The 16,290-nt window shown below is 36.1% G+C and overlaps 1 protein-coding gene across 5 annotated transcripts in view; it reads left to right on the forward strand.

Moving 5' to 3' along the window:
- Positions 1-16,290, forward strand: part of BDP1 (BDP1 general transcription factor IIIB subunit) — a 47,025-nt gene that overhangs the window by 16,330 nt on the left and 14,405 nt on the right. For 3 of the 5 annotated variants that reach the window (XM_072416233.1, XM_072416234.1, XM_072416236.1), the window contains exons 11-31: positions 70-264; positions 516-678; positions 1,323-1,443; positions 2,018-2,085; positions 2,505-2,736; positions 3,940-4,100; positions 5,032-5,176; positions 5,648-5,715; positions 6,043-6,253; positions 6,854-7,201; positions 7,390-7,514; positions 7,939-8,128; positions 8,268-8,410; positions 8,787-8,991; positions 9,419-9,603; positions 10,823-11,027; positions 11,662-11,798; positions 12,751-12,892; positions 13,527-13,618; positions 14,658-14,820; positions 15,974-16,140. In XM_072416233.1, coding sequence (XP_072272334.1) covers positions 70-264; positions 516-678; positions 1,323-1,443; positions 2,018-2,085; positions 2,505-2,736; positions 3,940-4,100; positions 5,032-5,176; positions 5,648-5,715; positions 6,043-6,253; positions 6,854-7,201; positions 7,390-7,514; positions 7,939-8,128; positions 8,268-8,410; positions 8,787-8,991; positions 9,419-9,603; positions 10,823-11,027; positions 11,662-11,798; positions 12,751-12,892; positions 13,527-13,618; positions 14,658-14,820; positions 15,974-16,140 — 3,466 coding nt within the window. The remainder of the gene's footprint in view (positions 1-69; positions 265-515; positions 679-1,322; positions 1,444-2,017; positions 2,086-2,504; positions 2,737-3,939; positions 4,101-5,031; positions 5,177-5,647; positions 5,716-6,042; positions 6,254-6,853; positions 7,202-7,389; positions 7,515-7,938; positions 8,129-8,267; positions 8,411-8,786; positions 8,992-9,418; positions 9,604-10,822; positions 11,028-11,661; positions 11,799-12,750; positions 12,893-13,526; positions 13,619-14,657; positions 14,821-15,973; positions 16,141-16,290) is intronic. The other 2 variants (XM_072416235.1, XM_072416237.1) reach the window with 2 other exon arrangements.

The raw sequence follows: 16,290 nt of genomic DNA on the forward strand, positions 1-16,290 counted from the left end.
TATCTGTGTAGGGTGTTTCATTGTACAGAGTTTCATTCTGTTGGTTATCTTTGTTTCTTGGTAATAAAGGTAGAGCAGCTAACCAAGTTAAAGACTCTGAGGTAGCAGTGAACGATGATAATCTTGAAGATGTTCAGCCAGCTCCAGACACCTTGCAAGAGAAAAAGAAAAAATCAAGAAAAAAGAAGTCAGCGGAAATAGAAGCTGAAAATATTGGTGATGGTGACATTGACTTACCCCAGGGAGACAGAGTTGAAGAAAAAGGTAAGGCCAGCCTAGAGCACCAAGATAAACATCTTTTAGCTGGCCATATATGATGCTGATTCCTGTTCTGCCCAGGAAACTCAATGGGGAACGGTTCTAGTTTTGTTTTAGCATTGTCAGTTGCAACTTAAACTGTCTTGGGGTTGGGTTATGTGGTTATTTTTAAAGCCTAATTGCTAATTTATTATGGTTCTGGAAATTTTATACATTGAGCTGATGTATAGTAATTCAATTCTTTTTATATTATATAGCTAAAAACTCTGCTTTACCAGATGATGCTGACTCACTAATGTCTAACGAACCTCCAGAACCTAGCTTCACACAATCTGAAAGTCTTACATGTGCAGAAGAGTCTTCCCTGGTTCTCTTCACTGAAGAAAGCGAGTGCGCTTCAGAGCCCGATGAGATTCATAGGTATGCCTCCTATTGTTTCATGGACATTAGGCAAAAGTTTTTACATTTGCATTGGCCATCTTGACTTGCCTTTAAAGTTGAAGCTCTTGATCTGATCTGCCTAGATAAAACTAAGCTGATTTCCTCTGCTGGTCTTACTGCTGAACCACAGCCATTGTCATTCTGTACAATTCCGGTGGCCCAGCAATGTATATGACACTGTCAAAGGCCTGCCTACCCTCTGCTAAGCTATTTCCTAGACCAAGCTATCATTAGAACCTTGCTATGTTGTGTGTGAAAAAAAAGTTTTGTGTTTTTTGTTTTTTCGTGTTGTTGGTTTTTTAATTTTACTTGCCATTTGTAAGTTTGTTGCATGGTCTGTTTTTTGTGGTAATTACAATTCATAATGGCTTACTTGCAAGAGAATAAGTGTTATTGGAATAATGTACAGCGCTGCGTAATATGTTGGCGCTATATAAATCCTGTTTATTAATAATAATAATAATAATAATAATAATAATAATAATAATATTAGTAATAATAATAAATTGTGGATCCTAAAACATATGAAATCAAAGAGGATTTTCGAGTATTTAAGGTTAAAGGAAATCCTACCCTTTTTTCACAGACTGAAATGCTTACTACATTTATTCTTTTGTATTTAGCTTACAGGAAAGTCTGAGTGTAATACCTGAATCGCAAACACTGGCAGATCATAATGACACCTTTGATGTTCTAGTAGAAAGCAGTCAAGAGGATTCTGTCTTCGAACCTAGTCCTCACCTGGTAAGTATGTAGTAAGTTATATAATGCTTGCTTATTACCATGGATTTTCCAGCATAGATGTCCCTCGAAGATTGGACCCCTTCCTCCATTACTAATGTAGCTTTTCAATGCATGATTAAAGAATGAAGTATGTGAAGTAATTACCTGAAAGTGGTACTCCAGGAGGAGGGGGGAAATTAAGAGGGTTGTTTTGCATGTTTTGCCCAGAAGATGATAAAAGTGGTGATACATTAATTTTATTCCTCGGTTCTGCAGGCCTCCTCCTTTTTATATGATTAGTCCCCTGAAACCTCTTTACTTTGCTAGCCAACTGATGGCATACTAATATATAAGCAAGATAAACAGTCCTGCTTTGTTTGATATGATTGTGCGAACCCTCCCACATTGCCCCTTATGCAAAATGAGTGGTTAACAGTCCCCCACCCCCTAAAAAAACTCCCACAATTCAGCTTTTATACTCTTTTCTGTGGTATATTAAATTTGGTTGAAGTTGCCCAGTTGGGGATGACGACTTAAGGTCTAATTGCGGTTGATAATATATTTCTAATTTGTTTTTGTTTATTTGATTTCTTAGACTTCTGCCAGTCCTAAAGACCTACCTCTGGAGGAAAACATGACTGGGAATAGTCACACAGGGGATAAGTAAGTGGAAAGAAGACTACCCAACTTTGTAAAATGTTTCAAAGGGGTTAAAAATATGTAAAAGATGAGGTTAAATGCTTTACTGTTTTCTTGAACTGGGTGCCTTTACCAGTTTGAATTGCCTTACAATAAGCTGTTGTTGGCTCTGCAGGGCCACTTTTCTTTTTAACATATCCTAAAAGAAAAGTGAAACTAGGAAAACGTTTTCATTTCAAGGGCTTTTTCTATTTTGCTTTATTGTAGCTTGTTGATAATAGGCATATTGGTGTTGGGTAATGTTCTGAATTTTTGTGATGAAGTAAGCTGTTTATACTTGTTTACATTATAATATATGATATATTCTTGCTTTTAAAGTATTTTGTTTTTTAATAGGCCATCCCTGCTTGTTCATTTAATTTTACTTAATACCTTTATTCCAGACTTGAAGGATCTGCTGAGTCTCCGAAAGAAGTGAAGGAATCTCCAGTTAGGCCTGCATCTTTCACAAGAAGTAGATTTCAGAGACCAAGGCCTAATATACCAGTGAGGACATCAGCCAGACAGGAGAAAGCTATGATTTCAAATAAAGATGATGTAAATGAGGAAAGAAATGAGGTTACTGCTGATAATTCTCTATTACAGAGCCACCAGGAGGGCAGTGTGACTGAAAATGTACGAAAACTCATTCTTAAAGCTGGACAATATCCTAAAAACTTAAACCTAAAAGTAAAAATGTAATATATATTTAGTCTCTCCAGTCTTTAGGCAGTTTTACACCTTCCTCTTCATTGTGCGACTTTTGCAAGACTCCCCGTGGCTGGCACCTTTGCACATACACTGTAGAGCTGGTTCAAAATGAACCAGCGTGCGAACATGTGACAGCGGTTAACAGTACTAGTTCCGCACACCCCGCTCATTCTCTACGTCTCGCAGAGTAGCAGCGTTTCTTGGCACAAGAAAGTGGTAAAAGCCCCACAACCTTGCTGCCTTTGTGAATTAGCTTGTTTTCCTTTTTTAGCTAAAACCCCACAATTTTCATAACTTATCTAAGTTTAAAACCAAGTAGGTTCTTCTCCAGGCATATCATAACTTTTGGGTGGAGCCAGCAGGGTGCTGTACATAGCTTTTTGAAAACATCATGGTACCTGGTTTAGGTATCCTTTTAAGATAACTTGGTGCTGATGCAAGCACTAGTCTGCCTCTTGGAGGTATTTGTTTAAATATGAAAGAGGAGGGGAGGACAGGGCTAGATGATGCTTGATGCTTCCAGCAAGGCAGTGAAATCTTAGTGGGCGGTTTCCATACAGGAGAGGAGCATGGACAGCTGAAGTTTAGCTTTAACAGGCAGTCGGCACCAAATATGAAAAATTATTTGTTTGACAGGAAGTTCTGGGGTTTCTGTCCTACTCTATTTAAAACATCCCCCAAAAAATTACTACTAAAGTAGTCTCTACTACTTCTTCCCACTATTTAAATTTTTTTAATACATTCAAAACTCTAGAATTTTGTTTGCCTTGCTTTTTGGGTTTAGACGAGTTTCTGTTAGAAATCGATAAACAATAAAGCTTTAAAACACAGAAATGTGATGACCGAAAATAGTTTATTCAATCTTGTTTTAATTAATTATATATCTGTTTGTCCCAATGACATGTAAGTTCACTTACTGTTGAATCAGTATCTCTGCTGGAGGCATCAACTACACTTACAGTAAAATAATTATGTCCTGGAAAGCAAGACCTGCTCTTGTAAGAATGTGGAATGGTCTGCTCATTAGTAATACATAGTTGCAGCTTGTTTGCTTTGAAATGATTAAACTAGTTTTGTCAATAAATTGTTCTAAAGTTGTTTTAACCAAGTTGTTTTTTTATCTTTTAGCTGGTCAATGAACCAATGAAGGTAACAGGAACAGAATCTCCCAGAAAAGATGAGGTTTCTTCTCTTTTCCCTAAAGATTCATCTTCAGATTTTTCACACATACAGTTGGGAGACCCTAATATTGTTTCACCAGAGTTAACAGCTGAAAAGGATGATCAAAAGTAAGTTTGTTTAGCATTATTGTAGTTTTCATTTAGTGTGTTGACCTCCCCCTTCACAGATACATTTGGCCAAGATTGTATTGCTATGGCTTCGATGTTTATTTAAATTCAGCGCTGTTCTGGTTGAAAACACTTTCTTTCTGGCAAAATCTACAGCTATTTTCTGTACTTGCTGGAAAATAAAACGAAAGAACCAAGTCCATCTAAGGACTGTGTCAATGGTAAGTTGACAATTATTCACGACAACTTGTGAGGTATAGTAAAAGAATCAAGGTTTTATTCACGCGTGGGAAACTCACAACAGACAAGGCAATAGAGGTTGGGACTGTCCCTTCCTCTGTCTAAAGGAGTCTCTAAAAACTTTAGCCAAAGTCTATATTTTATCTACTTCAGTTCCTTGCGTCACCGGTCATCCAATTCTGGGCTGGTCTCTTCTTTAATTTGTCTGGAGACAGATGAATTATTATTTTGCTTTTTACTGCCGCTGTACATTCCACTTTTAATTGGTTTTCTTGGGAGGGTTATAGTTTCCATGGTCTCCTTATCTGCTGGCAGTTTCTATGGTCTTCTTATCTGGTTTCACTTGTCCAGGTGCAAGGCCAAGGCGCCTTCGGGAAACAGAAGTAAAGAACACAAATAATTCAGTTAGTCATTTTAAAACAGAATAATATAGTTTGAGTTAATTCTCAATATACTTGTGGCTATATATATTTTATATACATTCACAACTGTTTTTTTTTTTATATATATATTTATATATTTTTATTGTATATTTAGATTTTTTTATTTTGTGGTTTAGATATGACCAAGTCTGAACACTACAGTTACCCTGCAAAGTCTAGGCTCTGTATGGGTATTTACTGTAATCATAGTGGTTAATAATTTAACCCTTTGTGTGTTGTACTAATTAAATATATATATTTTTTCTTAGTAAACAGAAACCCTCTTTGCCAATAAGGGGTTGTCTGGTGAGACCAAAACCTAATTTGAAAAAAGCTCCAGTGAAGGAGAAACCACCTGCTCCCAAGATAAGTTCTCCTGAATCTGATTTCCAGGGCTCTGAAGAGATTTCAACGGTATGTTTACTGTGTCGGATTTACAAAAGTGTGATCAACACCAATTCAGTTCAATAACCCCTTTCAGCGTCTGTAAACGAGATAAAGGCAGTTAGCAAGTCAGGCCTGGACATTGTGTAGATGAAGGAGCTGCCCAGTGTAGGACCGTTATGCATTTCAGGGAAAACAGCATGCTATGCTGTCTGCAGCATATTTCTGTCATTTATCCCTTTTTGTGATATCTTCAAATTACCCAGTTCTGCTTTAAAACTGTAAGGTAACCCTCATAGAGGATTTTTACAGCCACAATTTATAGCAGTGGAGACAAAATAAACATAAGTAAACCCTGCCTCGTTTCACTGTGAACTTGTTATTCACGTTTTCTGCGAACATTGCTTATCCAATTAAATTACCAGAGTAGTTATTGACTAAGAAGCATGCTTGATGTATCTTCCTGTGTAATCTCCGTTATAATTTGTGTCTTTTTAACAGGTGCCCTGCAGTATTGTCCTGACACCCTTATGCACTCCTGTCAATGAAGAAACTGTTGTTCAGGAAAAGTAAGCTACCTTTCCTAAATGTTTCTTGTAAGATTTAAGTTAAGTACCTTAACTATCTGTGAATCTTTCTCACCCAACTCTCCCAAAAACCTTATCTGCTAATTCTGCTATGGTAGTATGATAACTTTATAGAGTTCGTTCGTAATGATCATCAAAATCCTGTAATGCATATAAAAAGGGAAGTACCAAGAACAGCATAGTTTTTTAACTTGCTAAATTTTAGCTACGTTTGAAGCCCTCAAAACCACTGTTTAGCTTGACACAAATGACATATCAATATGCAGCTGATGCTGAACTAACAAAACATGTTTATTTTTCAATATTTAGCCCCTCTCCTTTAAAGTCCTCTACCAGTCCAGAACAGGATACAAAATCTACCATAAAACCAGCAACAAAGCCCAGTACAGATGGGAGGATATCTGAGCATAAGGGCATGGAAGATTCTGAGAAATGTGATAAAGTTTCAGCTGATGATGCCACAGGAAACCTTGGCAGTAAATTGGACAGTTGCACACAGAATTATGCTGCCATTGGAAATGTATGTTATATTTTTTTTTAAATGTCATCATTGGCATCTGTTGAATATGTTTTATAATTATTCAAGCTGTATACCTTCACACTGCAAATAGAATTGTCAAACATTTGCATTAACAAATTTTGAGTAGCTTTTCATCTGAAACCAAAAAAAGTCTTGCTTTAATAGCAAATGGAGAATATTGTCAAGAGACATAACACGTTATTATTTCAGTCTTAGAAACCAATATCAATTACCCTTAGATCATATTTGTAAGCACCACATAATTATAGAGAGTGCAACTGAATTGTTAGCACTTATAAAGGATGATAGATTCAGAAAATAAAGATTTTTTTTTTTTTTTTTACTGTTGCAAAAGCATCATGACTGGAGTTCTGTTATGATGCTAATTCTGCTTTAAGGAATCCTGGTTTATTTTTGTTGGAATTGCCCCACTACTATGCTAAAACTTCTACTTTTTCGGTAATCTGACAGTTAATAAATTGATGGAGGCCGCTCTAGTTTTTAATACATTTACATCAGGCTATACATTTTATATTCCAAAACTTTAATTCACCTCGAAAAACTCCCTCTTTTTTTTTTTTTTCTTTGATTATTTTATAGCTTGAGGAACACGGTAACATGTCTAAAAATGAGGACACCTGTCATGATGCCACTAGCCAAGATTCTTGTGAACCGATTAAAGAGACTGTCTCCAGGCCTTGTGCTTTTGTTCAAGAAGACATCCCAAAACCGGATCGTGCAGTGAGCCTAGTGTCTGACTCTAACACCAAGGGTAAAAAGCCTGCCATTAAACTTGTTAAAGAGCAGCTGCAGAAACTAACTTCTAGTCCTCCGAAATCATGTGACCTCAATGAAACATCTGAAATGGAAGGAGACAAGGATACGGTTACTGAGAATCCTGCAGAGGTTTTGGAGGGCACAATGGATGACGGTTCTTACTTGGGTAAAGTAAGTAGCAGTACTGAATAAAAAGCTGTATTTATCTTACTAACATAGAAGTTCCAGCCAGCACCTGGATACTTTTATCCATGCCCCTTATGGTTTGGCTACCTGTCTTGGGAAAAATGTAAAAATAAATGCATCTGCTAAAGATTTTATTCATACAATGGATGTTAAAAATGTAATTATGTATTTAGCCCACAGATATTATAAACAAAGCCCTCACTCCAGATGAAAACTGTGGGCACCAGGAAAGTCATGTGAGGCCAGAAGAAATAAAGCAGGTTTTATCGCAAAATCCAAAACCTGAAATTGATGTAAGGTAAGTGTGTAAAATATTTAACAACATTGACTTTTTGACTAGGTTAACATTAAAGTAAAATGTTCAAATTTGTATTTTCAGATGGAGCATTTTGCTTCCATTGCAGTGAGATACCACACCAATACATCCACACACTTTACTTTTTAGTTTTTCCCTGTTGAAGCAAATTGTACCAAGTTTTTTTGCCTTCCTCTGGACCAACTATGTCTTATAGGGTTTTATATCTGGGATATGTTTTTTTCCCTAGTGGTTGAACTTGATGGACTTGATGGACTACTATGTAACTAAGTTCCACTTCCAGTGCATGGAGCGCTCTGTCTGTTTATTTACGTGCACATTTTGATTTTGGAGAAAATGCCTCCTAGGTTAAAATGTTTGTCACCCCTGTCTATAAAATATCTTATGTGCTGTGTTTTTGTTTTAGCATGTCTGAAGCTGTGCAGAAACCTGCAAAACCTGCAGTTCTAACAAGAGGACGGTTACAGAGACCAAAACCAAACCTGGGCAGAGCATTGGCAAAGAGAGGTGCCTTGTCTTCGTCAGATAATTCCAGAAAAAACACTGATGCTGAGGCCTGTGAGAAGCCCCCTGATACTAGTCAATCTGCCACAAATGTAAGAAACGTATCTCTTTAGGACTGTCCTTGAGTGTAAATTTTTCTTTACAAATTGCTACTTCGGTTTGTAGTTACTGAAGACACTTGTATGCCTCAGGGCAACTTTCCTCCAATAAACTTTTTTTTTTTTTCCCCAGTTGTCACAAAACGAAGGAGATATTGACCTTGTTAAAGCTACTACAGAAAAAGTACCCTTCACAGAAAATATCTGTGTCCTTCCAGTGGAGTCTGTTCCTCTTCTTGGTGTGAATCAGGTTGGGAGTGAGAAGTCTCTCTCAAGGTATTTTACGACTATATAGCTATTTTGTTCACTGTGTAAAATTGACGTAGATGTTCTCTCCCTTACCACACAGGGTTCTCAATGTGGATTAATTGGGAGTATTGCACAGTTCCTATTGATGGTCCTGTCTCTCTGCTTTAGTTGCCAGTGTGATAGTAGTGGAACTAGGGAGAATGCAAAAATATCTTCTGATGGCCTCAGTTTTATGTCACTAGGGTTTTAGACCATACTACACATATAGACCATATTCCACATCAATGACCAAACATTGAGGAGAAAGTGTATGAACTGCTAAGTTTGTTACCTTCTGTTAAAAAAAATTTCTTCCATATTGTTTTTGACCTGTAATTGAATTTCAAGTGATTTTTTTTTTCAGAATGGAAAAAGAAATAATGTGTTCTGAAGATGAGAAAAAGGCAGCACCAACAAACCCAGCTTTGACAGGCAGCGGTTTCCAGAGGCCAGAGCCAAATTTTGGTAGATCAGTTACACATTTCCCAGTATCTGCTCCTCAAAAGAGTGATGTTCATCAAGAAGAGGAAATCAAAGACGACAGTATCAAATCATCATCCATGGAAAATGTAAAAGTGCACATGATACTTTACTCCTCCCCCCCAAACACGTTTTAATTATTTGCTATAATAGTTTAGTTGCATTACATGATTGTTAAAGAAGACAAATAGTAGTAGCTTTAAACTTACATCAACATTTTATTGCTGTAGGTCACTGATGGATATGTTCATTCTATTTGTCTTGGAAACTAGAGTCTGTAAAACAGAAATGTTTTAGTTGTTTCCAAAGTAGGTGAGAAAAAACCATACAATGAGAGTTGACAGAATTTCAGTGACAGCTTTCTAAGAGCTACAAAAAGCTACATATGCATTTAAAAAACACAGGGAAGCCTTCATGTATTTAACACAAGACTTAAAAATATGCTAAAGAAGGACTTGTTTGTTAAGTTTTGTGGATAAACTTCCACCCCTAACAACTTCCTATTGTGTTTTACAGTTGTCACCATGTGATGCAGTAAAAAGCCCTGTATGTGCAAATACTGATACTGAAGACACTCCATCCCCTGGAGAGATCACTCAATCATATATCCTTCCACTGGAGACTATTGTTTTGCCCGTAGAAGATCAAATACAAAACGAGGAGTCTGTCTCAGTGTCTGCCGATGATTCTTCTCATGCCACGTATGTTCATTCTTATGTTTCTATACTTGTGCAGTGTAGCTTGAGTACTAGCTAGGCTCAAAATGAGAATTGAATATAAAGGGCGATGTATTGCTACTGGACTTTCCTGACAGCATGTATTACCTGACAACAAATACAAATTAATATTGTGCAGTCATGGTTTATGGTTTTGCCCTGCTTCTCTGTAGTTTCTAAGAATTTCCGTACTGAGCTTACAGAATGTTGAATGTTTTTTGGCATTTTTGTGGCCCTTTCTCTTTTCATAATTTTCCCTATAAATTCATTTTTTTTCTCCCATAAGCTAATTTTTTAGATTAAATTCTGCTGAAGGGTAAAAAAAGCTTAGGTCGCAAGGATTCAGGGATTGAATGCATACTAATCATTTTACCAATAAATGGACTACAAATTTTGATCTGCAGTGATTGGCCATGTTTAAGTTATTTTTGGTTGAGATATTTTTCTTACCCTTGTCTAAATTTTCTCCCCCCCCCCGCTTTAAAATTTGCCTAATTTTAAAATTTTATCTTATTGCTTTGGTTAAGGCCAGTTAACTTTATGCTCTAGTCAAACATGTATTTTCTTTCATTATCTTTGAATGCACCCATTTACTCTACACTGTTATTGACAGATGAAGTTTTATATTGTTCACAAAAGATTAAAGCCGCGTACACACTTGCAATAATTATCGTTGGAAAAAAACGACTAACGTCCGACAAAAAAAGTGCACAACAACACCGACGAATGAGGATTGTCGCTGGAAATGAACGACCGTCCCAGTGGATCTGATTCAGCGGCGATCGTTTACTATCTATTGTGTGTACAGTCGTTCCGTGATCGTGGATTGTTCTGTGATACACTTTCTCTTTTACATGTCACTTCCTGCATTGTTTAAACAATCGTATCTAGCATGTGTACACTATTGGTGGATTATATTTGAACGATCGTATTGTTACTACATGTACAGAATTGTGTACAATACAATCGTTCAAAACAATCATGCATAATAGTCATACAATCATAGTAATTATTGCAAGTGTGTACCTAGCTTTAGTGTGCTGATGTTTCTTAACCTATTTCTGTTTGCATTTGTTGAAACCAGTCAGAAAATTAAATGACTTTTTTTTTCTTTTTTTTTTTTTTTTGTATTTTCAGGATTAAAAAAGATTTGCATGTGTTGAAACCTAGACAGAATTTTGAATTACTTTTTTTTTTTTGTTAGGATTAAAAAAGATTTAAGTGGCTCTGAAGATGAGAGAAAGATGACACCATCACAGCCAACTTTGGCACTGAGTAGATTTCAGAGACCAATGCCAAATTTGGGCCGATCAGTTGCACGTCCAACTGTATCTGCTGTGCAAAAGAGTAAGGGGGAAGAAAAAGGGAAAACCAAGGAAGACAGTTCCAATGATTTGTCCATAGAAGTGGTAAGAAACATATCTAAAAAATCGACTCATGCCTGTTTAGTTAATGTGTTTTATTTTTATCACTCTTTCATAAAGTCTAAATTTGTTAAATCACCACCAGATATTGCTTTTGTGACCCAACCCTGATCGATGCTGAACTTTATTCCAGACATGTTTTGACAAACCCTGGATCATGATGCAGCATCATGTATTGAGCATATGCTTCCTGAAGCTGATATATTCATTTTTCAGCCACTCCCCACTTGCTTGCTGGGTGGGCAGTCTTTGAAATCCCTATTTATTGACCATTTACTGTTAAAACTGGTAAATATGTGCTCTGTCTTCTGAATAGCAACATTTCCCTTCTGTCAGTCATACTTCTGTATTAAGAAGTAACATAAAATTCAAGGTAAAACAGCCTTTTCCAGGTTGTGTCACTACAAACTGTGTGAAAAGAGGTAAATAATTTTATTATAATATATTGAGGGTTTTAGCAACATAGGTCCATATCAAAGTGAGTTTTGTTTACTGACTCTTAGGCACATTTTGTAGCTTTTTTTTTAATATTCAGCTCTGCATTTCACCTTGAATTTTTTTAATAATGGATTTCCTAATACCCACGAGTAAATCTGATTTTTTTTTTTTTTTTTTAAAGAGTGGCATTTCGAGGGAAAAACAGATTTTGGACTTGGCTCATGACTCTAAAGAAATGGATCCTTTCCCAGCAGAGGACCAGAACATCCTACTTGGCACAGAGGAATCACCGGGTTGTTTTAAAGAGGGGTCTGCGCAGTAAGTGGATAAAGACTATACAATCCCTGTTGAGTAGTGACATTTGTATATAGGTATACACAGGTAAAGATGTAATATTAACTGTTGATTGGCAGCTCAGAAAGTGCAAATAACAAGTTGACAAAATTTTATCATAATACCACTTTCTCAGTCCTAGTGTAGATAGAATACACACTACATTTTTTGTATATGACCCACTACAAAATTATACATCAGAGGACTGTGTGAATTTAGGCCTTTGTTGAGCAGTGTCCTAATAATAGTGTGATATAAGTTTACCTATTTTTGCACAAATTACCACCCCACTCTAAACAAATCGGAGCATAACAAACATCTGGTGTATAAGTCTTATCACAGAAAATGGGCAGGAATATAAAAATCTAAACCTGATTGGCTTGTATACCGGCCTGCACATTTAATAATGGCTTTTATTAGCTGTTTTCTAGGAGGTTACACACTAAATTGTTGTCTTGCAATTTTTAGTTTCAGGGGGATCACTGCATTTTACACTAAACAGTCAGAGCAAGAGATTCACTTGAAAGCCATAAGCCAGCCTGTCCTAAGCCATTTAAAAGTAAGAAAAAAACATAAATGAACAGAAATCTCAGCATTTTATAAATAAAACCTGAAATCATCTCCTCTCATTCAATGATTTTTAGTTTTTGGTCAATCACATGTAGAAAGCACGCATATAGAAAGAATTAGGAAAATAGTCATAAAACATATCACTTGGGCCACATTCTTGGAAACGCAAACAATATTGAGTGATTTTTAAAATGTTATGTATGTTATAGAAATTTGTTGAAGAATCAACTAGGTTAAGTTTAAAAATGACCTTAAAAAGTCTTGGTATCTTCACCTATTATTCCTTTGGTTTTCATTAGCTAATTTATTACCTTTCAAATGTAATCTTACAGTATTTATTGCTAGCTTAAAAAATACTATTGTATAGGCTTGGAGAATCTTCATACAGGGCTGTGGAGCAAGTTGAAGGGTCTTCTGCAAAACCTTTGCGAAACAGATTTCAGAAACCAAAACCCAACCTGGGACGAGCTTCTGTTAAAAGAGAGTCAAAGACAATTTCTTCAGATCAGGTAGGTAATAAGTTTTGATATGCCAGTTTTTTTTAAGGAGAACTAATAATTTCCCAATACTTGTAGGGACCTTAAGAAGTTCCTATATACATTCACCTCATTCCACTGCAATCTGCTGTCAGAGGCTAGGCAATACCCTGTACTTGCGGGTAGAAGGGACGTGCAGCACACTTGATTACACAGCAATTTCAGACCTTCTGGTGAAGGGGGAGAACAAATATAGATTAACTTGGTTATGGATCCTTCTGTAAAATAAACATATTTTTTAAATCTGTAAAATGAAGGTGCTTTTCAACAGCAGTTGCCTTGAACAATTAAGTAGAATCGGAAAGAAAATGCATTCTGAGGATTGAAGAGAATTGCAAGCCAATCAAAAATGAAAGTATCTGGAAAATAGAAACGTATTCTTTAGGACACATTCTTGGATACGCAAACAATATTTAGTGCTTTTAAAGGGCTATATTATAGAAGTTTGTTCCACAAAAACGAAGTTGATTAAGTACCTTTAGAAAATGCATTCTGATTCTAGTTCTTGATTGCTAAACCTTAGGGATGGCACTTAAAAATAGTAACTTTGTTGAGTTAATCATTTAGTCAATCTTTACATGGTTTTGCTTATTTGGTCCTTGTATAGGAAAAAGTAAGCTTGGATTCTAACAGCCAAAATGCAGAACATATTGAAAACAAGGAATGCCCAGATTTAACCATCATCAAAGATGCCGCATGGTAAGTTGGGAAAAAGTATACATTTGAAATACTGGTTTGAATGATTTAAAATGGGCCTCTGAAACCCACTTTCACAGACCTTTATCTCCTGAAGCTTAGAGCCTCTAACTGATACTGAGTCCTGCAGCGAAGTGCGGAGAAGTACTTGTGTGGTCTAGTTGCAGCAATCCTAAAGTCAGTTTTTGACTAGGGTACTTCCCAATTGACTCTCCCGTTTTTTTATTGCAGGGCAATTCCTTCCCCTCAGCTTGCTCAGCAACATGTATTTGCATTTCTTTGCTCCTGCAATGCTATATTATAGATACATCGGACAATATTCTTTTTGTCTTGAATGTGTAGATGATATTTTATGTAAGGTAAGAAAATATTGATTGCCTAAATTAAAGGCGTCACCATAGCTAAAAGTAGTTATTCTGTAACCATATTTTAGCCACTACATATCTTACACAGTGTTCTATATAATGGATGTGTAGGCCCATGCTAGGAATTCTTAATTGCCATTGTTGGCATTGTTAACTAAACCATCAGATTTTCTCAACATAAATTCTATAAAGCTTCAATCAGTGGTTTTGTTAGTTATGTATAGTGCTTTCAAATATGCCATGTTAAGCTTGTATCCCTCTATATTCTTCTGCCTGCAGCTTATTTCTGTCCCAAATGCCCCTTTGTATAGACTTTTATGGGACTTACTAATATTGTTGCAGAGTATCACCCCATGAACAAAAGCATACTGGAACCATTATCAAGCTTCCAAAGCCAACTTTTACTGAAAACATTTGCTAGCTGACTGCACAGAAATAAAGGTTATTTACATAACTATAATTACCATCTCCCACATCTACAGAAGCTCTTTAAGAAAAATATAATATTGTTGGAAAAATGGTGCTTTTTGTTTTAAATGACAAAAACTGCAATAAACAGGCATATAAATTTATTTTCACTTGTCAAATAAATAAATAAATGTCAAACTGCTGTTACTCCCTTGACCTCAGTTTTACCATTTTGTAATGATTTTTCATCCACCGCCTCTTACATGTAGGAGTATTAAAGAGGAGTCTGTACACACAACGTTAAAACCAGCACAGCTCAGACGTGGAAAGCTGGTGAGACCAGTGCCAAACATTGGAAAGCCACCCAACAAGAGGCTGAGTGCACTACAAAGCAAAACAGACAATGAAGAAGACACATCTCCAGTAAGGACTGTAAGCTTCCCCTCACTTATTCTATTACCTTTTATTGGTTACTCATGACATTTGGAGCCTATTTTTAAAAACTGATGATTAGCTCAAAGACTGCCACTTTTTGCTTCCTTGGTTTTTAAGGCTGGTGGAACACCATTTTATTGCCATAATACATATAACCTAAATTGGTGATGGAAAACTGCATTCATTTGAATGTTCATTTAAATACTTTTTTTTTCAAGGATCCACATGTGCCAATTGTGAATTTTATGGCAGTGTATTACTGCATATTACTAAGCAGCTGCTACGCAGTACATCAATAAATATCAATGTTTACGGTCATAGTGTTTTGCTGTTTTGGGTTAATTATAATGGTTCGCATGCTGGTAAATAATCTTTTATGCATCATTGTTGGCCACCAGTGGGTGGTGGGGTTTTTATCACTGTAATTATCACTGTTGCAATATACTAAATATACCAAATTTTTTTTTGTTCAACTTGCCATCAGAAAATGGAAACTTTTTATACTTGAGTTATACCAGTAGATGGTGCTGTGTCCTCATGTAAAGTGTGTAACAAACTCTTTCTGGTAAAGCAGGAGACATGAGATTGTTACACACTTTACATGAGAACACAACACCATCTACGACCCAAGTATAAATAGATTCCATTTTCTAATGGCATGTTGAAGAAAAATATTTGGTATATTTAGTATATTGCAACAGTGATAATTTATTACCATAGTGTAAATATTGGTATGCTTTTGGAAGTGACTGTAAACTCTTTGAAATATATTATTAGGTAACTAGACCCATGAAGGGCTTCTTAATTTTGGTTGTAGTGAACACAGGTTTTGATACATTGATGATGATTTTTCATCCCCATCTCTGTATTTGACCAGTTCTCGGTTTCCTTAAACCCCTACCAAAAAATCCATGAGGTTTACGATTATCTGTATGTGTCTTAAACACTCTAATTTGTTTTTCCATTAAATAAAAAGTACTGAGAAAATGGCAAGTAACAACCATATTGCTATTTTAAAAGGGCCACTTCTGGGCCTGCGTTTCTGGAAACAGTTTAGTTGTTTCAGGGGAAATAATCCTATACAATCCCATCTCAGGCACCCTTAGATTTTAATCTTTTTTTTTTTTATTTTTTTTTTATTTTAATAAAGGATAAAGATTTAGACACTTCTTCAAACAAGAAAGAAGTCTCTGAGAGCTTGTCTGAATTATCCCCTAAGAGGAGTTGTCTGCCTGACACATCTCAAAGTTCATCAGATTCTAGATTGGACAATGTCCCCTCTGATGTGCTGGAAGACACTAAGCAACAACATTCCAGGTAACCACAAAACCTACTATTTTATTTATTTTCTGGCAAAAATATAGATTTGGTTGGTTGTAGGAAAAAAACGTTTTAAATGTTAAACAATGTGTACCTGTACCAAAAGAAAAGGTGAGGGCAAATCTGTTGCTGCTTTTGGAGAGTATC

This window comes from Pyxicephalus adspersus, chromosome 6 (genome assembly GCF_032062135.1).
Source record: "Pyxicephalus adspersus chromosome 6, UCB_Pads_2.0, whole genome shotgun sequence".
NCBI classification, from domain to species: domain Eukaryota; kingdom Metazoa; phylum Chordata; class Amphibia; order Anura; family Pyxicephalidae; genus Pyxicephalus; species Pyxicephalus adspersus.